This window comes from Diabrotica virgifera, chromosome 9 (assembly GCF_917563875.1).
Source record: "Diabrotica virgifera virgifera chromosome 9, PGI_DIABVI_V3a".
In the NCBI taxonomy this organism is placed as follows: Eukaryota; Metazoa; Arthropoda; class Insecta; order Coleoptera; family Chrysomelidae; genus Diabrotica; species Diabrotica virgifera.
The window spans coordinates 138,078,593-138,101,631 of NC_065451.1; the positions used below are offsets into that span (position 1 = coordinate 138,078,593).

General features: G+C 32.1%; 1 protein-coding gene across 1 annotated transcript; it reads left to right on the forward strand.

Annotated features, from left to right (window-relative positions):
- The first annotated feature begins 287 nt into the window (after window positions 1-287).
- LOC126891439 (THAP domain-containing protein 2-like) lies at window positions 288-1,076 on the forward strand. Its single transcript, XM_050660616.1, has 2 exons — window positions 288-486; window positions 775-1,076. The coding sequence occupies exons 1-2, from the start codon at window positions 288-290 to the stop codon at window positions 1,074-1,076; spliced, it is 501 nt and encodes a 166-aa protein (XP_050516573.1).
- The last annotated feature ends 21,963 nt before the right edge of the window (window positions 1,077-23,039 follow it).

The window sequence follows — 23,039 nt, forward strand, 5'->3', positions numbered from 1 at the left end:
TCACTCTTGTCAGAAACTATTTGTATAAATGGATCTATGAGAAATCTTTAGTATAACTTAACCTCCGAGTATTTGCAAGAAAATCTAAGTTGACTACAAAATTCAATAATTTTTTCTAACCAAATTTTCTGTATAGTGTACCACCCGTGGCGAATGGCAGCTAATCTGGAAAGCTCAACGTAGGTGGCGCTTGTGTAGTTGGAGGTCACGTCAACTCGTCAAATCAATTTACTTATAAGTAAATATTGCATTTATTTGGTTTTGTGGATTTATTTTAAGAAGATAAAATGCCTCAATGTTGTGTTGTGCCTTTGTGCTCATCGAGAACATCAGGACACAGGTTTCCTAAGGATAGTTTGATGAGAAAAAAGTGGATTATCGCCATAAGAAGGGATAAATTTGTGCCAACAATAAATGCTCGTATCTGCAACAAACATTTTGTGAAAACAGATTATGTATTGCCCCTGGATTCGAATGTAAAAAATCGTAAATTGTTTATTTGTTTAAATACTTGTTTTTCTTGTACATAAATGTTTTTCTGGAATATTTAGTTGCAACCATATTTACTTTGAAAAGGGAAAACTTTGTAGTTGGCTGTATACCAATAACATATTAAGATGAAGTAAAGACTTCTGTTGTATGTTTTTATGTTAAATTAATTTAATATACTAACATACAACAGAAGTATTTACTTCATTATTAAGTTCTTATTTACCTAGCTCCATTAGTATAACCTCAACTTGATTGTAAACAATTTTTTTGTTTATTTTACAGCAAAGCCTCGGCTCAAGCAGGATGTTATACCAAGCCAATTTAGCTGGACTGAAACGAAACGGGAATCAGCCAAGCAGAGAATAGAACGGATGATAAAACGTGCTCTAAGAAAAGAATCATCACATTTGTCATCCATCAGTTCATCTAGCCCAGTCCCACCAGAACCTTGCGATGAAGTCGAAGTAGAGTCTACACCAATGGAAATAAATGACCATGAAGATGAACTTATAGATAAATGTGATGCATCAACTATGACTAGTACACCACTTAACTCATTATGTATCGAAAATTTGCAATGTTAGTCTAAGTTGGAAGAACTCAAATTCTATACTGGGTTTGATAGTTGTGAACATTTTTGGTTTGTTTTTAACATTTTAGGTCCCGCAGTGAACCATCTCTTATATTATCCAACTGGATCTAAAATGAGTGTCCGTATATTAACTCCAGCAAATGAGTTTTTACTTACTATTGTTAAGTAAAGACGAAATATGTTAAATAAAGAACTGTCATTTAAATTTGATATAAGTGAGGCATTACTTAGCCGTATATTTATCACATGGATCAACTTTCTTTACTGTCAATTTAGAGACTTAATATCTGGGTACCACTTAACATTGCCAAAGAAAATGCTAAGTTCAAAGGGTGGCAATGTGCTAGTACAGTTATTATAGATTGTACTGAGGTGAAGACAGATCAGCCCAAAAATCCGGTATCACAGCAGCTTACATACTCAACATACAAATCATGTAATATACTAAAAGTCTTAGTTAGCATTTCAAGTACAGGTAGCATATCTTTTGTTTCCGATAGTTATGGAGGTTCCATTAGTGATAGATGCTTAAAATCCTTTATAAAAGGTATATTTGTTAAAATCCCTATACAGGGCTACATCAAAGACAGAACTAGTTTTCAATCGGTTGACCGATCATCATCAGTGCAATCCTAAAATGTGTACAACCAGATAAAATGATGCAAAGTATTTGAAATGTTGACTAAGGTTAAAAAATTTTTTATAGGTTATACTCACTTAGAATCTACATGCAAGCCACCAAAGTAAAAATAACAGGGTAAAAACCCTTTACAATTGATCCGTCATCGGAACATATGACTAAGATGTGAATTATAACATGGATGATTAAGATATCCAATGTTTTTCGCCCGAGGTACCAATGAGCTCTATCTGACAAGTTCACATCATGACTGTATGGAAGCAAGTGATTTTGATAACGGAAATTCTGAATGGTGACATGACAAGAATGACAGTTCCACAGGAAGTTATAATTTCCCTGTTGTTTTGTGGTATTTATTGTAAAATTTGTTAAATTAATAACAATAAAAACAGTCGTTCCCACTGTGGTAGATAGTCTGTAAAAATGGAAATAGACTTGATGTAAATGTTAAAATATTGTAATGGAGGAAGTAGGCAAACCACATTACACATAATACAGACAACTTAATAAACGTTATCAAACCCTTTATATGTGATATCTAGGGCTTAGAAAAGCAGTTGTGTGTTTATTTAAAAGTTATCAATTATATTAGAATAATTGGAAGTTGTTATAGTATGTGGAAGTACCATAAAAATCACTGTGTGGGTGACAAAGGTGTAGAACTGTTTTCTGATCTGGGAGGGATATATAATACAAGCTAAGATACATGCCACCATTTCTCAAGATCCCTGCATATCGCCTGGAACTCTAAGGGTTCGACAAAACAGACCAATATATGAGATAGCTAACATAGGGGAGAGGAGTGGTGTTATAAATTTATGAGAATATAATTAAAATGTAACATGAACGGGACCCAGAAAGAGTAGTGAGACTATTAATTTGTATTATGTGTATATTATTGTACACATTTTAGGATTGCACTGATGATGATCGGTCAACCGATTGAAAACTAGTTCTGTCTTTGATGTAGCCCTGTATAGGGATTTTAACAAATATACCTTTTATAAAGGATTTTATGTTTTTGTAATGGTATACAGCCAACTACAGGAAATTTTCCTCGTGGATTTGATAGATGCTTGTTTGAAAAGTGCGGTTTGTCTAATTTGCTTGAAAAAAATGATATAGTATTAGCAGATCGAGGTTTTCAGATTCAAGACATTTTAGCATCAAAAGATGTGACTGTCAATATGCCAGATTTTTTGAAAAACAAATTGGCCAGCTTGAGCCTCACCAGCTTTGTCGCTCAAAAAAAATTTCATGTAATAGGATACATATTGAGAGAGTAATTGGTCTGGGCAAAACATATAAGATTCTAACGTATTTGTCAAGTAATTTAGTACCATTGGGAAGTAGAATAATATTTGTATGTTTTATGTTAGCAAATTTTCGTAGCAACATAATGGACAAAAATTAATAAAACAGAAATACTATTTATTTGTCTTTTATTTTTTTATACAGATCATCTACATTGTTTATAAGTCAGTATGCTTCATGTTAGCAAATTTTCGTAGCAACATACATAATCGATTGTCCTCTTATACTGGAAGGTGTCGAGGTAATTCGTAGCAACATCTTCTTAGCCTTCTATCGTCCACATTTGGACATAGGCCTCTCCCAACTCCTTCCATCGGTCTCTATCCTGAGCAACATATTTCCGATTTGTTCCGGCTACTCTTTTAACCCTTAAATGCCCGTGATATGAAAATAACCGTAAATGCCCATGTGGGGTCTCCTAGGGACCCCACTAAAATTTTCAATTTAGTAACGTCATTTAGCTGACTAAAAGGAAAACACGGTTAAAAATAATTTTAAGCATATTTGAATAATTTTTATTTATTTTTCATACAAAATTAACGGCTTTTCTAGAAACAAATTATTTTCAATTCGAACAAAATTAAAATTAAATAATAATATAAGCATATAACTTTTAGTTGCAATTTTTACATACAATAGTTTTTTCTTCTTTTCTGTGCACCTGGCATATAAATTTTTTGCAAAAAGAGCAAACGGTATTCACTTTTCTGTCACAGTTTCGCGGACACTGGTAACAACGAGCACGTTTCTTAGCTGAATGGACGGATTGAGTTGCAACTTCGGTAGTTGGGTTTACCATTGGTATGCCACAATCTTTTAGAGCAGATTTTACATAGGCTTTATGTTTTATATATTTCGCTCTTTTTTCCATGTTGTTTCGAGCAAGCTCAGCCCCTAATTGTAACAGGAAAATACGTCTTCGTGAAAAATTATTTTTCTTCCAATCAGGATTTTTTTCAATGTATAAAATATAGGCATTTAGTGCACATATGTCTATAATATTCATAAAAAGCCTGAATGGCCAACGAGCAGTTCTTCTTTTACAGGAATATTCCCTAATCAGTTTGTCGGCATTATCAACACCACCCTTGGTATTATTATAGTCTAAAATCATCAAGGGTTTGTTTTGAGAGTCTTGACAAATTATATCACTATCGTGTTGACTTGAAAGAAGATGTACCATCCTGTGTATTTTAGGTATGTACGAAAGCATAGCTAATTCTTTAGTAAAAGCAAATATTGACGACTCCGCAGGTCTTTTTGTCAAACTTAGTTGTGGTGGTGTATCAGGTTTATTTTTGCGGACGGTCCCAAGTAAAGTAAGGTTTTTAGATAAAAGATATTGAGCAAGAGGAACACTGGTAAAAAAGTTGTCAGTTGTAATTCCTCTCCAACTGCCATGATATGGTTCCACCAGATCTTTCACAACACGAAATCCCTGATTTTTCTCTATTGTACCACCTGGTAGTTTTCCAAGGTACACCTGAAGTTTTGATAAATAAGATGTTTTAACATCCGCGGCAGCCCAAATTTTTATCCCATAGCGGCAAGGTTTTGATTTTATATATTGTCTAAAAGGACACTTTCCTCTAAAACTCACTAACTGTTCGTCAACGGTTATATGTTCGTATGGTTCAAAGGCTTTGTCACAGTTAGAGACGAACATGTCCCAAATTACTCGTATCGCCGCTAACTTATCCTGTTCCTTCCGCTCCACCCTGGTCACTTTGTCATCAAACCTCAAGAAACTCGATAATTCTTCAAATCGGTTCCTAGCTAACGCGGCTGTAAAAAATGACCGGCGTATTGAGGTGTCTGTAGACCATATCTCTCGTGTCGATTCTTTCCCACACCTTAAAGCACCAGCTTTGATAAGTGCTCCTAAAAAGCTATCCAGTTCATTGTTGGTAAGTACCGTCCACTCTTTTTTGTTATTCGGATGTTTTTCGTTCCACTCTTGATAACGCCTAACAGCTTCTTCATTAGTATGAAGGCATATGACATTCTTCATCTCTTCGGTCAAAAATAAATTGAAATAGTCTAAAAACGTGTTGGAATTTTTACTATAGTTTGCTAAGCCTGGATGTACATTTATAATATTTTTTTGTTGCCTCTTGGATCTCACGAAAGGTAGGCTATTCCACTGCATTCCAGATTTGGATGTATATGTTGGACCACTAACCTCACTAATATTATCGTCCACTTCGGTAGGTTCTGCATCTGATTCCTCGTCACTGTTGACTTCTAAATTGTCCTCAGTTTCCGAAACATTTTCCTCAAAAACATCTTGCTCTTCGCTATCTGATTCGTCGGTAATCTCATAGTCGAAATCTGAGTCTGATATCCCTTCTTCTATATTTCGGATAATTTTTTCATGTTCTTGGTCGCTTATTGTCATTTTCATTCTCTTACGGTCCATTTTTCAATGTAAACTGACGAAAAATGTTAAAAATAATAAAAATATTCTGGTGCCTCTAAATGCCCAATCGGGGTCACAGCGAGACCCCACTTATCTAAATCTCTCTTACAGACCACTGCACCTCACGAATGTTCGTGGTATACTAACAGAAAACGTAGGAGACACGTCCACACAAATACCTGATTGCGCGGTTGCCAAATGTTTCAAATAAAGATATTATAGCCAAAAATGTATGTCTGGGGTCCCATAGTGACCCCGATTGGGCATTTAAGGGTTAATATCATTAACCCACCCCATCTGTGATCTTCCTCTCGGTCGTTCCTCTAAGGTCTCCAATGTTGTATTGTTGCATTCAAACGTTGGTCTTTTTATCTAACAGTGTGGCCTGCGAAGCTCCATTTAAGTTTGGCAACTTTTGTTATGTCCTCGACTTTTGTTTTTGATCTTACCCAGTCGTTCCTCTTTTTATCTGACAGTCGTATACCTAACATTGCTCTTTCTGTTGTGGCTAGTTTATTCATATTTGCCTTGGTTAGGGTCCAGGTTTGAAATCCATATGTCATGATGCACTGGTTGAACACTTTGCTCCTCAAGTATTGAGGTATTTTGCGGTTCTTAAGTATCCAACTAAGTTTTCCAAATCCTGCCCATGCTAGTCTTGCTCTCCTAGTAATTTCCGCACTTTTGCCCTCTTTGTCAAGTTTCAGGATTTGGCATAGGTAGATATATTCCTAGACTTTTTCTATCTCGCTGCCATTTATAGTTATATGCCTGGGTCATCTGTGTTTGTTTTCGTAGCAACATCATCATCAGTAGCTCGACCACCCTTTTTGGGTCCTGGCTTGTTCTAGGATTTTCCGCCATTCTGTTCTGTTCATTGCTTTGTTCTTCCAGTGGGTAATCTCAAGTGTTTTCAGATCTTGTTCCACTTGCTCCGTACAGGCAACATATGTTCGTAGCAACATATCGGATAAAAATTAATAAAACAAAAACTATTTGTCTTTTATTTTGTCATACAGATTATCTATCCTTTGTTAGCAAATTTTCGTAGCAAGATATTGGATAAAAATTAATAAAACAAAAACTATTTATTTGTCTTTTATTTTGTCATACAGATTATTTACATTAATTATGTAATCTACTGTATTAATTGGGAAATGAGCCATACTTTAAGTTGGAAATTAATTTTTTTGATGTTTCGACTTCCACTTCGTAAATCGTTATTGAAATACAAAATATTAATAAATTAAACAAATTTTGTTTATTTTCCTTGGTAAAAAAATTCTTCTGATTATTTAATAACAATTCTTCTAATAGGTAGTAGAAGAATATTTTATCAAGCAATGTAAACAAAATTAAATTTGTTTATTTATTAACATTTTGTATTTTGATAACGATTTCTGAAGTGGAAGTCGAAACGTCAATAAAATTAATTTCCAACTTAAATTGTGACTCATTTCCCAATTAATATAGTAAATTATCTATGTACATTATCTAAATGTATTTATAAAAGTAAGTGAAAGATTTGGACTTCCAGTAAACATATTAAAAGCAAAATTTATGGTCATCAGCAAAAATAAAATTAGAGCCGTCCAACTGCTTATTAATAATACACAAGTGGACCAAGTAAAACAGTATACCTATCTTGGAACAACAGTAAACGAACAATGGGATCACTCACAAGAAGTAAAATGTAGAATAGGGAAGACTAGTGCCCGATTTCACCAACGATACCTAAATATTTAAGAATTACCTAAGTGGGTTTAGGTACTTCCTAACTCTAACACCGATTTCACCATACGATAAGAATTGCCTAAGCCGCTTAAGCATTACCTTACGTTAGGATACGGTTTTCGATCTCCCTAAACTTTAGGTATTACTTATCGTTGACAGTCAGGTTATATTTTTACAATTTTGACTAATGTACTTGTGACGTTTGTCAATAGTTTGCTTCTTACCTTAATTTTTTTATTATTCTGTAATATATTAGTTGTAATTTTGTATTATCTTTTATATTAATAATATATGTGCTGGAAAATATAGAAAATCATTTGGAGTTTTTTACAGGTCTATTGACAAAATTATGCAGTCTACCTAGTACCTAACAAATTAGTTTTGTGTTTCAAAAACCCATTCATGATAATATCACTAAAAGTGTGTCATTAAAAATGAATAATAAAAAGAAATTTTTGACATATTTATTTTAAAATTATTTCATTAATGACAATTTAACTAACTTTAATTTTTCGTCATATGTGTTTACAACTCTTTTCTTTTCCTCCATTTCACTGTACATATTATACAAATAACATACACGACTATATTTATAATATACAAACTTAATTCACAAATAACTAACTACTAAATAAAATAACTATAACAGTACAAAACTGAATAAAACTAAATTGGCAAACAAAAAATAATGACAAATAATCGAAAAAGTAAGAAAATGTCATCTTATTCTTCTTTTTTATTTATTAAAAATAGTTCAAACGTACCCGAATTAATACCTAGGAAAGAATTTCCTAGATAAGCAGTTCTTTTAGTTATGAAACGCTATTGTTTTTAAGTATTGACTTAGGAAGTTCCTATCGATAAGAATTACTTAATAGGGCAACTGTTTAGGTATCGTTGGTGAAATCGGGCATTAGAGTGCATTCAACAACAAGGCCATACTCTTTAAAAGCCACAACCTTAATCTGGAGATAAAAGTAAGGCTCATACAATGTTATATCTTGTCGATATTATATTACGGAGTTCAATCTTGGACACTCACTGAAGCGATGGAGAAAAAACTTAAATTTGATATGTGGCTATACAGGTCAATGCTGAGGATATCATGGACGGACAAGACAACCAACAAGACCATACTATGAAGAATGAAGAAAGAATGAGAAGTGATGTATACAATTAAAACGAGAAAGTTAAAATATCTCGGACACATAATGAAGACGGCACTAAATACAAATTACTGAAAATATTCCTTCAAAGCAAAGTATTTGGAAAGTGAGAAGAAGAATATTATGGTTAAAGAACCCGAGGAAATGGTTCTCCACAACTAATCTATTTAAAGCATTAGTTAATAACATAAGTATAGCCAGAATGATAGCCAATATTTGAAATGAATAGGCACCAAAAGAAGAAGATTTATAAATAATATTTTTTGGCCAAAGCTGGAACCATATATTTATCAAAAAACTGTATTTGGGATAATTTCATTGTGTATTAAATCATTATTTCTACTTACAGAAATATTTTTCATTTCTTTTGTTGTCCAAACTACAAAATCACAGAACTCACGACCAGTGACTAACATCTGAATTTGGACTTGATAGTAATAATTGGAATTGGATTTCAAACACAATTTATCATCCTTCATCTCCAAATATGGCAAACTATCACAACTAATTATTGAATTTTTATAGAATATGGACACTTCACTTCCAATACTGTTAATGATGCAATAAGTCCATCAAGAGAAGCAGCTAAAAAGGGATGGTCCAATGAAATAAAAAGTCCACACCTAATGACACGATTACTAGTTGCCTCCTCATAGGCACTGATGGCTATCATTTCACATTTTTTGCCCCAATCTGTTGCACTGGAGTGAAAAGATTTTTGTTCAGTAATTAATTTCACAAAGGATTCTATGTTTCTCCTGTGTGTCATATGAACAACAGTACCAACGTGAGATGCTGTTAATGGCATGGATCTTTGTTGGAACCAGGTGGCAGAGTTACTCTGACCTCTTGTAGCTCCTTCGATGGACTTAATTTCTTTTGTTGAAACATGAATATGTTCATATACCATTTGCTGCATGACTGAAGTCGATAAGTAATCATGATCATGGGCAATACCTGAAACAGAAGCTGCACTAAAAGATCCATTAATACATAAACTTCTCTTCCTACTTGACGTGTAATTAATGACCTGATTTCTAACGTTGTCATTAAAATTAGGCATATTTATATATTCTTGCGGTCTTGGATCATAGCACAAGTTTGTCTTCTGCCTTTTTTTAACGTTGTACTCAGGGACAGCAAGACTTATCTCTTCAGCTTTCTGTGGCGCTACTTCTAATCTGCTTTTTTTTACATATGCCAGACTTGTTTTTGATCCGTGCAGGTATCTTTTATGTACAATTTACCATGCTCTTTTAAGTGTAATAGAGCATAGCAGACAACAGCAACATGTTTGCACACAGCTCTATACCCCTTGCCATCAATGCATTCACATGATGCTTCGGTAACACTTCCATCCATGGAGAGGATCAGTTTAACGTAATAGGTAAGGGCTTTGGTCATTTCCCTGTTTACCTGTGCTCTGTAAAAATTATTCTCCTCTGTTGTTGTTTCTACCATAGCTTATAAAAAATTGTTTGTCAACATGCTGTAGCCTTTTCTGTGGACTGAAGCACACATGCTCATTCCTTCAGCTGACTTGTAACTACATAAAAAATAGTTGTTTATGTCCACGGTATCTATGGGAGGAACTTCCGAAGATTGCTTAAGACTCGTGAAATCATCATTTGGTGGCCATAGAATATTTGATGTTGGTTCTTCAACAGAACAGTCCACAATGTCATCTTGAAAATCATTGTTTCTATCATATGCAGCCAATCTGTAATAGAAAATAGAATACTTAAGAATTTATAACACATCTTAACATTTTTATAATTATAATGGAGAATATACAGTCACAATTCACAAAAATGTAATATCAGATCACACTACTAAAAGTCTAAGTTTTAATATATGTAATAAATAAAGTACTGCTTTGTGCTTCAAAAGAATGGTTAGTGATTCTAATAAACATTTTCAAAGTCGTTTGGCACTAGCAGATTGGATTAATATTTATGAGAGTCATGATGAGGTATGGAGTAGATTCAGATTCCATTAATATATCTTGTACCGACATCATTTTAATTTGAGTTGTCTCATTAAAAAAATGTATCCCAGCCGAAATGAAAGAAAAATTGTAATATATACCCCTGCAAAGAATAACGTAACCAGCATTTTTGATATTCTTCAGAAATGATAAAACATATACAAATTTCGATTTTTGTGCATGTGACATTCTTTCAGTGTAAGAAGTAAGTAATTATATAAATGTCGAACTACTCTTTTAAAAGAACGTCTACTTTTTTGAATAAAGGATACTTTTTTGAACTGTGACAGTTACAGTTTTTGATATGAATATAAAGTCACTTACAATGTTCTTACACTAGGAAAAATTAAAGAATACCCATGAACGAACATATAAAACACGTTGTATTTTCCTGTCACCGTGTCACACAAAAAATTGGCCAGCGCAAGTACATGTAATAATTATTGTTACATGTATTTGCACTGGACAATTTTCTTTGACACGGTGACAGGAAAATACAGCGTGTTTTATATGTTCGTTCATGGGTATTCTTTCATTTTTCCGACTGTATCTGACACACGTGTAGTTTCTATCTGCACAAAATTGTCAAAACTTAGCAGCCAGTATGGCGAATAAAATTGTAACAACTGCAGTTACTCTGTTATTCTACAAATAATTAAAATATTTTTAACATCTACTGGCATCAACTGACGATTTATTTACTGCTCTAAAACCGGTTGAGATATGCAAATGAAATTTGGTGGGTTTTAAGAGGTAGTTATTGCGCATATTTGACATACAATTAAGAATTTTATATTCACCATTGGCGGGCATACATGTCATATTACCCTGTCATATTACCCGTATGCACGCCAATGATGAATATACAATTCTTAACTGTATGCCAAAAAATGCGCAATAATTACCTATTAAAACCTACCCAATTTCATTTGTATTTCTCGTGTGGTTTTAGATAAACGAAGCATTTGCAAACATTATTATAAACCTAACGGTCATTATTTTTTCATGCAGAATTACCCCTTAAAGTTTGTCGCACTTATTTCGAAACACACTGTATTCATGAAGAACGTTGCTAGTTGTTAAAATACCTAAATATTTTATTATCCAACATAAGCGAATGAATCAAAAAGAAAACTGTTAAGAAAACCTTTGGCTACAGTTTGAGTTTGAATTTCAATATTTTATATACGCTAGAATATTCCACAGGGTGTTCCGAACTTTGAGGAAAAAACACACTATCATTGTTACACCCGGTATAAAATAACACTTACCTGTTCAGAAATAATATTATTACAGCGATATTGTTGAAGAATAAGGCTATAAGATATTAAAAAAATCACTTAAATCGGCCAACAGATTTAGGAAATACGAGACTTCAAAAATGACCAAATTTTTAGGTGGGCCGATTTCTATGCAAGTTTATGTCCGCAAATGCTTCGTTTCTGATATAGAGGGTGTTGAAATTTTTCTTACAAACTGACGATTTATTTATTGCTTAAAAACCAGTTTAGACATGCAAATGCAATGTGATGGGTTTTAAGACGTAGTTATTGAACATTTTTTGACATACAAGTAAGAATTTAATATTCACTATTGGCGCGCGTACTGGTAATATAAGCCCTCATATTACCCGTATGCGCGCCAATGGTGAATATTAAATTCTTAATTGTATGTCAAAAAATGTGCAATGCGCTACGTCTTAAAACCCACCAAATTTCATTTGCATTGCTCAACCGGTTTTAAAGCAATAAATAAATCGTCAGTTTGTATGAAAATTTTCAACATCCCCTATCTCGGAAACGAAGCATTTGCGGACATACCGTTTATAAAGCAAACTGTCATTATTCTTTGATGCAGAATTACCCCTTAAAGTTTGCCATACTTATTTAAAAACGCGCTTTATTGATGAAAAACATGGCTAGTTGTTAAAGTACCTAACTTTTTTATTATTCAACATAAGCGAATGATTCAAAAAACAAAATGTTGAGAAAACATGAGGCTAATGTTGGATTTTAATTTCAGTATTTTACAAATGCTAGAATATTCTACAGGGTGATGCGAACTTTGAGAAAAAAACACAGTTTGATTAATACACCTGGTATCCAATGAAAATTTAACTGTTTAGCAACAATACTATTAGAGCCATATTGCTAAAAAATAAGGCTATAATATATTTAAAAAAATCACTTACATAAATCGGACAACAGGTTCAGGAAATTCGAGACATCAAAAATGGCCTATTTTTAAAGTGTCCGGTTAATTTTGCATCCCAGTTTATTTTGAATTTTTTTTAGAAACTGAACCCACAGGAAACCCAGAAGGAAGTTTTGAAAATAGCACGAATGAGTCAGTGAAGAGTACTTTAATGCCAGAAACTCCCACCACCAGTTCAATTAATTGGTCAAAATATAATGCTGCGAAGCTCAAAACGCCAAAGTCCTTATATTCTAAGAGCTAGAGCCGAAAAATCATCGTCATAAGTAATATGTAGTTTGGCATGTGAAATGTGTCTATTGTATATCGATAATTATGACCCCTTTCAGGCTGACACCTCAGTGGATACAGAAAGTAGCAATAAGGGATGAAAGGGGAAAGTTAGTGTAGTCTAGTGTAGCACCAACTAAAACTGAAGCATATGCAAGAAAAGCATGATTTATATATGGCGATTCAAAGGGAAGAATGGGAAATTAAAAAGAAAGTTGAGTTAGAGGGGTTATTAAATATTTTCTAATTGGGTATCCCGCTGTCTCCAACAATTAATGAGTTTCTGTACAGGCCAGCTTCAAAATTATATTTAAGTCTGCTGTTATTAAACATTGTGGAGTCATGACTAGATCCTGCCCAACGAAACACGATATCTTGTATCTTAAAATGTGCATCACAGAGAACCTGGACATTTAAAGAAAAGATCCCTTTGCGGCTTCGAAATATCTCTGCATCATTTCCGCCTGGTGACTGAATCTTAATGTGTGTACAGTCAAGAGCTCCTATACATTGTGGAAATCGACTTAACTGATAAAATTCAAAAATCTTCGAATTAATTTCCTCTTCAGTACTAGGCATTTTTATAAATAAGTTGTACAAATTAGCAATTGCGTCTGGCACTCTATAGATTATTCTACAAGCTGTAGATTTGTCGATACCACAAAAGTCTGCTACGGTAATTATCATGCTTCCTGATACATAAAATCGCATAGTAAACAAAACCATTGTCTCTGGCATAACAGCGTGATTGTGTAAAACAATAAAAATAATGATTAAGATTCATATGAGTCCAGTAAATGAAAAACATAATTTTATTTGCTAAAAACAAAATGGAAATATTAGATAGATAAAAGGCATTATATTTAATTTCGATTCAGAGATCATTACGATCTTTCTATGGACCATTTCGAACTCTTTTTCTTATCAGGAAAGCAACTGTAATGATGCTCTGAACCGAAAATAAAACACCTTTGACATGCATGCCAATTACAAAATATAATTAAAATTAAGACGCTATAGCGACCTCTATTAACAAAATGTCGAAACCCAAAAGACAAATAAATGTTTAAAAATAATAAAATCTTTGGATTTCTTAATTCGGAAACAGATTCTCTCTTATACCTATTCCCATCCTTCTAAAAATTGCAAGGAATAAAGGGTGATGACTGTAGAAACATGGGGAGTCTACATAGTTGCACTCCACCACATATCAATTCACCGAGGTAAAGATCAACAAATCTGCTTCCTAGTACTCTATACGTGAGTAAAACCGTAGGTAGATAAAAGGCATTATATTTAATTTCGATTCAGAGATCATTACCATCTTTCTATGGACCATTTCGAACTCTTTTGTTCTCATCAGGAAAGCAACTGTAATGATGCTCTGAATCGAAAAATAAACACCTTTACCATTCATGCTAATTGTAATTTCTGGACCTCGCAGGTAAGCTACACTCTGTCATTTCAAGCAACTGTGAAGTAGAACTCTTTGAGTGTCATAAAAATCTGATATATCCCATAATTATTGTTCGAAAGACAATATGACCATAGTTGAATGATAATATATAACCAATCTGTATATTCAAAATAATAAAATAAATAGATTAATTAAAGGAACTTATTAAAAACAACACCATGTGGCCATATTGTAGGTCACCTCCGAGGTTCAGATTTATGATCGGTACTTGAAAAATTGTTTTCCCCTTTTTTGATATTTTCTATAAGCAACCAATTTTATAGGATCTATCTTAGTATATTCTGACTTACTTTTTATAAAATTAATAAATTTCTGGTCTTTCCCATTTAGAATTGCATTTACACTTTTACACCACATATACAGTCCCTGGCCATATTATTATGACCAACTATGAATTTTTACAAAAATCAACTATTTCACAAGTACGTTTTGTTTAAAATATGATTTTTAAATTTAATTTTGTTATGCAATGTTAATGTTATTCATTAAGTATAATATATTTAATAATAAACAGCAATAAAATATTTGAAAATATTACATATTAGTATTTTTTTAATATTTTGTTCAACTTCAGACTTTAATCAGATGGAAAATTATTTGGGAGCTTTTAAAACGAGAAATTTCCGATGAAAAGGTCACTAACGAAATTGTTTTGATTAAAGAACCAATTTATCGTTGAAAACACAATGACAAATTGAAGCAAAAAAAATTTAACTGCATTAAACGTATGCCAAGACGAGTACTAGTGGTAATCAAATTTAGAGGGGCTCAGCAAAATGTTAAAAAAATACAAATATGTGATATTTTCAAATGGTTTATTGCTGTTTATTATTAAATGTTTATTATTATGCAAATATTTATCTTTGACCAATCTTTAGGAAAATCTTTGACCAATGTGTGTTGCCTGTACTCACTTATGGAGCCGAAACATTAACACTAACAAAAAAGGTAGTGAACAAGATTCGCGTAACTCAGAGGGCTATGGAGCGCCAGATGTTGGGTGTCGCCCTGAGAGACCGAATCCCAAACGAAGAAATACGCCGTAGAACAAAAACAACAGACGCTGTCGAAAAAATCGCGTCGCTTAAGTGGAATTGGGCAGGACATGTCGCCAGATTGCCAGACAACCGATGGACAAAACGTATTGTCGAGTGGAGGCCGCGAGAAGAAGCACTACGGAGCAGAGGACGCCCACTAACCAGATGGGCCGATGATTTGAAACATGTTGTCGGTAACTAAAAGAGATGAATGGAAAGAGCTGAGGGAGACCTATGTCGAGCAGTGGACGCGTACGGGTTGATAATGATGATGATTTAATAATAAACACCAATAAAACATTTAAAAATGTCACATATTTTTGTTTTTTCAATATTTTGCTGAGCCCCCTCTAACTTTGATTACCGCTAGTACCCGTCTTGGCATACTTTAAATGCAGTTAAATTTTTTTTACTTCAATTTGGCATTGTGGTTACAACGATATATTAGTCCTTTAATCAAAACAATTTCGTTAGTGCCTTTTTCATCGGAAATTTCTCGTTTTAAAAGCTCCCAAATATTTTCCATCTGCTTAAGGTGAGAAGTTGGACATAATATTAAAAAAATATAAATATGTAATATTTTCAAATATTTTATTGCTGTTTATTATTAAATATATTATAGTTAATGCATAACATTAACATTGCATAACAAAATGAAATTTACAAATCATATTTTAAACAAAACGTACCTAGTGGAATAGTTAATTTTTGTAAAAATTCATAGGTGGTCATAATAATATGGCCAGGGACTGTATACAGGAAGTTTAACAATAAATTTACATAGATTTAAACCAACATTTGAATGTATTTTACAATTGAATAGTGAAGGTTTAGGAGTAGTGTAAAGGTTGCAAATGACAGACCCTTGGAATTAGGTAAAACAATTTTGTAAGGACCTCAGATACCTAGATACCTAATAAGTCAAAAAATTCTCAGGCACTGTTAAATTTGATATACTAAATTGCCTGGCTTCAATAATTTCTGTATCTCCTTTCTTATCTCTAAATAACATATTGTATTTACATTGCTCACATGAAACCTTCTTCAATACTTTTCTTGATACATATCCTGCAACATAAGTTACAGTACACCTTCCCACCCGAGTTCTCTTAACATTTGAAACTAACAAAGGAAGTGAATTATTAGGTTCAGGTGCCAAAGGTGTACAATCTGGTAATACCTCACCTGTTAAAAAAAACGTAAGGTGTCTAGTGCCTCACTAACATCTTTTTCACAATTGCTTTCAGGCGAATGGAAATACATAAAATTATTTATAACCAAAACTTTGAAGGTGGTAACATTTTACACACTTACTCAATTATATGTAGCTCTATAACTTCTAATTAACCCGAAAAATTTTTCTAATGAAATCTTGCTGAAATGCTCTTAACAGTAAGTAATTATTATTAGTTTTTAATATTTTTTTCTTTAAATATAAAAATCCACGAATGGTAAAATTCAAATTTCTTAATGAGGGTACAGAATCAAGTTTCTGTTTCTTTCTATCAAAGAATTTCATTTTGTTTAACTTTTGTTTAACAGAGTTCAAGATCGTTTCCAAAATTGATCATGGTTTGATGTTAAGGTAACACCACCTTTCAAAGGTTTGCTTACAACCAGTTTTCTGATTGGAATTCAAGGAATCAAAAAGTTCATCAAAAATAAAATTATACAACCTGTATCTGCCACTTCACTGCCCAGATTCACTTCTGCTTCTGAAATGAAATGTATAAATAAATAAATAAAAAAAAAACAATATCAATAGTACTTACTCCACTCTACAAGTTTCACCATTAAACTTCCAACTTGGTGGCTGAAGACTGGCGTGCAGTTCTTCACTTTCATCTTTTTGATTTTGTTCCTCAACATATGTTCGTCTGTTAATTTTGGGCAAATTCTTAAGGGCTCCGAGGCATCCAGCTGGTAAAATTTCTCTATATTGTCCCATTTAGCAACACCCTTCTTTCCACGAATCTATCTTAGTATATTCTGACTTACTTTTTATAACATTAATAAATTTCTGGTCTTTGCTATTTCGAATTGCATTTACACTTTTACACCACATATATACAGAAAGTCTAACAATAAATTTACATAGATTTAAACCAACACTTGAATATATTTTGCAATTGAATAGTGAAGGTTTAGGAATAGTGTAAAGGTTGCAAATGACAGACCGTTGGAATTAGATAAATCAATTTTGTAAGGGCCTCAGATACATAATAAGTCAAAAAATTCTCAGTCATTGTTAAATTGGACATACTATATTGCCTGGCTTCAATAAATTCTGTATATCCTTTCTTATCTATAAATATCATATTGTATTTACCTTGCTCACATGAAACCTTCTTTAATACTTGTTCTGCTACATATCCTGCAACATAAGTTACAGTACACCTTCCCACCCGAGTTCTCTTAACATTTGAAACTGACAAAGGAAGTGAGTTAATAGGTTCAGGTGCCACAGGTGTACAACCTGGTAATACCTCACCTGTTAAAAAAAACGTAAGGTGTCTAGTGCCTACTCACTAACATCTTTTTCACAATTGCTTTCAGGTGAATGGAAAGACATGAAATTATTTATAACCAAAGTTTTGAAGGTGGTTCTAGCATCTGACACACTTACTCAATTATCTGTAGCTCTAACTTCTAATTAACCCGAAAAATGTTTCTAAAGTATCTTGCTGAAATGCTTTTAACAGTAAGTAATTATTATTAGTTTTTAGTATTTTTTTTAAATAAAAAATCCACGAATGGTAAAATTTAAATTTCTTAATGAGGGTACAGAAACAAATTTCTGTTTCTTTCTATCAAATAATTTCAATTTGTTTAAAAGAGTTAAAGATCGTTTCCAAAATTGATCATGGTTTGATGTTAAGGTAACACCACCTTTCAAAGGTTTGCTTACAGGACCAGTTTTCTGACTGGAATTCAAGGAATCAAAAAGTTCATGTAAAAATAAAATTATACGACCTGTATCTGCCACTTCACTACCCAGATTCACTTCAGCTTCTGAAATGAAATGTATAAATAAATAAATAAATAAAAAAAAAAACAATATCAATAGTACTTACTCCACTGTACAAGTTTCACCATTAAACTTCCAACGTGGTGACTGAAGACTTGCGTGCAGTTCTTCACTTTCATCTTTTTGATTTTGTTCCTCAACATATGTTCGTCTGTTAATTTTCAGCAAATTCTTAAGGGCTCCGATGCATTTAGCTGGTAAAATTGCTCTATGTGGTCCCATTTAACAATGCCCTTCTGTCCATGAAGCTTGAAGTTTATATCCTTGTTTAATAAGTTGTTACTGAAGCCTTGAAATAGGTGTGGGGTATGAAAGAGAGGAACACTTTCTTCGTCATAAACAAAAAATCCAAAATATTGATAATCTTACCCTATTCTTAAATATTCCTTCCGGGATTCCTGGTTAATAAGTAGACGGCTGCTGCATTTGGTCCTCCTTGGTCGCATACTGTGGCTACAACAGTTAATCCAATATTTTGCAGTTCTTTAGTTACGTCGATTATCAAGTTTTTTAGTTTTCTACTTTTTGTAGCTCCCTCACTAAATGTGTCACAGATTGGCTGCTTCCATTGTCTTGTAAATACCTTTAATCATAAACACATTTATATAGTTGGCAAAATTTGGGTATCTTTCAGTAATATAATTTGCTAACCCCTCTATCTTATCTTCACTTTTTGATAATTTTTGATATTTTCTTTAAGCAACCAATTTTATAGGATCTAAGTATATTCTGACTTACTTTTTATAACATTAATAAATTTCTTTTCTTTGACATTTAGAATTACATTTACACTTTTACACCACATATATACAGAAAGTCTAACAATAAATTTACATAGATTTTACAAAAAAAAAACAATTTTGTAAGGCCTCAGATACATAATAAGTCAAAAAATTCTCAGGCACTGTTAAATTTGACATACCATATTGCCTTGCTTCAATAAATTCTGTCATCTCCTTTCTTATCTCTAAATAACATATTGTATTTACCTTGCTCACATGAAACCTTCTTTAATACTTTTTCTGCTACATATCCTGCAATATCAGTTACAGTACACCTTCCCACCCGAGTTCTCTTAACATTTGAAACTGACAAAGGAAGTGAGTTATTAGATTCAGGTGCTAAAGGTGTTCAACCTGGTAATACCTCACCTGTTAAAAAAAACGTAAGGTGTCTAGTGCTCCCTCACTAACATCTTTTGCACAGTTGCTTTCAGGTGAATGGAAAGACATAAAATTATTTATAACCAAAGCTTTGAAGGTGGTTCTAGCATCTGACACACTTACTATCTGTAGCTCTATAACTTCTAATTAACCCAAAAAATTTTCTAAAGTACCTTGCTGAAATGCTTTTAACACTAAGTAATTATTATTAGATTTTAATATTTTTTTTTATATACAAATCCACGAATGGTAAAATTCAAATTTCTTAATGAGGGTACAGAAACAAATTTCTGTTTCTTTCTATCAAATAATTGCAATTTCTTTAAAAGAGTTAAAGGTCGTTTCCAAAATTGATCATGGATTGATGTTAAGGTAACACCACCTTTCAAAGGTTTGTTTACAGGACCATTTTTCTGAGTGGAATTCAAGGAATCAAAAAGTTCATCTAAAAATAAAATTATACGACCTGTATCTGTCACTTCACTATCCAGATTCACTTCAGCTTCTGAAATGAAATGTATAAATAAATAAATAAATAAATAAAAAACAATATCAATTGTACTTACTCCACTGTACAAGTATAAAAGAACTCGTTAAATACGGGGTAGTTACTCTGAGAAGAGGGTTGGTTGTTAGGAATACACTATTCGTTCATACTTTATTTATTGAACACTACTAGTTATCACAGTAACTCGTTGGTGGACGAAAGTCTATCTTCTGACTACCTTGATGGTTGAATAATGAATGCTGAATAATGAATGATCTCTTCCTTTACTTGTTACGTATCTATAATCAATCCCAATTGTTTATTATGATTGTTGACACGATTCGACCTAATGAAATAATTATATCAAAATAGCTGACTAAGGTGATCTTGAAACAAGTGCATTATATTGGAAAATTTGTGTCACCTAGTTATTTACAACAACAGGCAATGTTTGTTTTAAGATATTTAAAAATTAAATGAATATGAGTTGCTTTTATTTTGGAATGATAATATAAGTCCTGTACATCCCCTACCCTTACAAGAAAAATTTTCTGAGAGATGTACCTTATTTTCTCTGCCTTTCCGACAAAGAAGAAAATTTTTCTAAACAACGTCACCAACTCATTACTGTGTCAAAGATTTATCCAAATATATACAAATATAAAATACAAATATAATATATACAAATATATAACTTATTACCCTAAAAGAAAATTTACCATCAAACATCGTCTATTCTTACTTATTACTTCCTTATATCTCGCGAGATTCTAAACTCAGAAATTGTAATGTATATTTTACCTTTTCCCTACTTAAAATAAAATTATAATTTTAATTCTTACATTTGAACTTACTTTTTAATTATACTTCTTTCACTTTTAAAATAATTATTTGATTTTCTGACCTTTTACATACTCTTCAATTAAAAAAATTTCTCCGTTTTCTTCCTCTTCTTCTTGTCTGGTACTTTACTAATACATATTTTCATTTTCTTTATACTTAGTACTTTCTTCATCGTGTAATAATAAACAAAAATCTTCTTCTTCATATTTCTTCATGATTTCTTTATCACTTACTTTATATCATGTATCTTCCTTCCTATATTCGTATTATTTCATAATTCTTCATTTTCTAACCCCTACCTACTTGATGGGTAGTTTTTCGCAACTTTATACCCTTGAATTTGCTTCCGGTCCTTTTGCACGTCCTTAGTCGTGAGAAGGTTTGTTCCAAAAAGACAAAATGGATAGTTGTGCGCTTAAAAATCATCTACGTCTCGCATCCCTAAATTCCTATTTGAACCTACTGCTCCCCCTTAGTTGAGAATAGGATTACTTCAAAACAAAAATTGGGTATGCTAAAATCTTCTGATCTTCATTTTGTACCTTTTTTCTTGACGGTGTCGGTTTTCTCCCTGAATTGTCTTTACTAAATGTTGGTTCTAATATATTAAAAAAATCAATGGTCTACTTAATTCATCACAAAACATTAAAAAAAAATCATATTTATACTAAAATTCAACCGATATTGAAAACTTGAAATGAAAAAATCTTATTGTCGTTGTCAAAACTTCAACATTCAATAAAAATTCGAAAGAAAGTGGTAATAAAAATAGACTATATTTTATTTAAAAAATCACGAAAAATCTATTTACCTAACACTATTCTACCTATCATTATTCTATCTAGCATTATTCTTTTTCAATTATTCTACCTATCATTATTCTACCTAGCATTATTCTTTTTCGATTATTCTACCTATTTATCTATCTATCTATCTAGGGTTATTTTTCCTATCTAAGGCCCTATACTATGTGCACATCTACTACCTATAAAATTAACCTAAAAGTTAAGAACGAGAAAAACTTATGAATAAACGCTAAATAAATAATGTGAGTTTTTGCTATTTACTAAATAATAGTTTTTCCTCACTTAGTTCAGCTTAGTTCGGTTCGGTTCGCGAATGGTCACTAATTACGTCACAAAAAAGTCTCTATTTCTCTAATTGAGATACAGTCTTACATGACCTCATTTGAATTAAATAAGTATTTTTATATTATAGAATTTAAAGTTAGTTTACCTTAAAAAAAATTAAAGTAACTTAATATTATACTAAATATCTACATGTACTTGAAGCAATAAAACGTATTCTTCTTAAATAGTACTTTTTACTGTATAAAATTCTTTTTAATTATTCGGTTTCCTAATCTTTTGTAGTCAAATCTTCTTTAAATTATCCTTAAAACTTGTCCTTCATTATGATAATTTTTAAGGCTTAATTGTCCATATTCTTTTGTCTTTTTCCTCCAATGGGGTTTCCTTGTCATATATATCTTCCTTACGTCATTATAACTTGTATGTCTTTATTTTCTTCTTACATCATTACTTTCTTTTCTTCTTAAAATCATTGTATAAAAATTCTTGTATATCCTTGTACATAAATAATTTTATTTTCTTTGTCATCTTCATGTTTTTTTTATTTTCCTTTTTAGGATTCTTCTCTTTGTCTTGTCCTTTGTAAAAAAAATTCTCTCAATCTTCATTATCGTAATTCCATTAAAAATATTTCTAATTCACCTTTCCTAGTGTATAATTTCAGTAATTTTTATGTCTTATGTAATGCGTAAAACTCTATTCAGCAAATTCCTCATGTATGTATTTCTGACTCGTTCAGGGTCAGGTAACAAAAGTATAATATGCCAAATAAAAGCCTGATATAGCATTTTAATTCCTTCAAGTAAAAAATAGATTTATGTATAATATGTACTCGTATTGAGTTAAAAATAGCTATTATGTAAATAAAAAAATCGTAAACACTTTTAAAAGTTCTATCTAGGTATTTAAATCAAAGTACATCTATTTTCAAAAAATAAAATATAACATCACTTATGTAGTTAAAATATCAAGTAACTTGTCAAGTAAATGTTTCTTGAAACGAATATTATGAAAACTAGACCTAATTTACTAATTGTAATAAAAAATAATTACCCTAATACTTCCATAATAATTATATATTATGC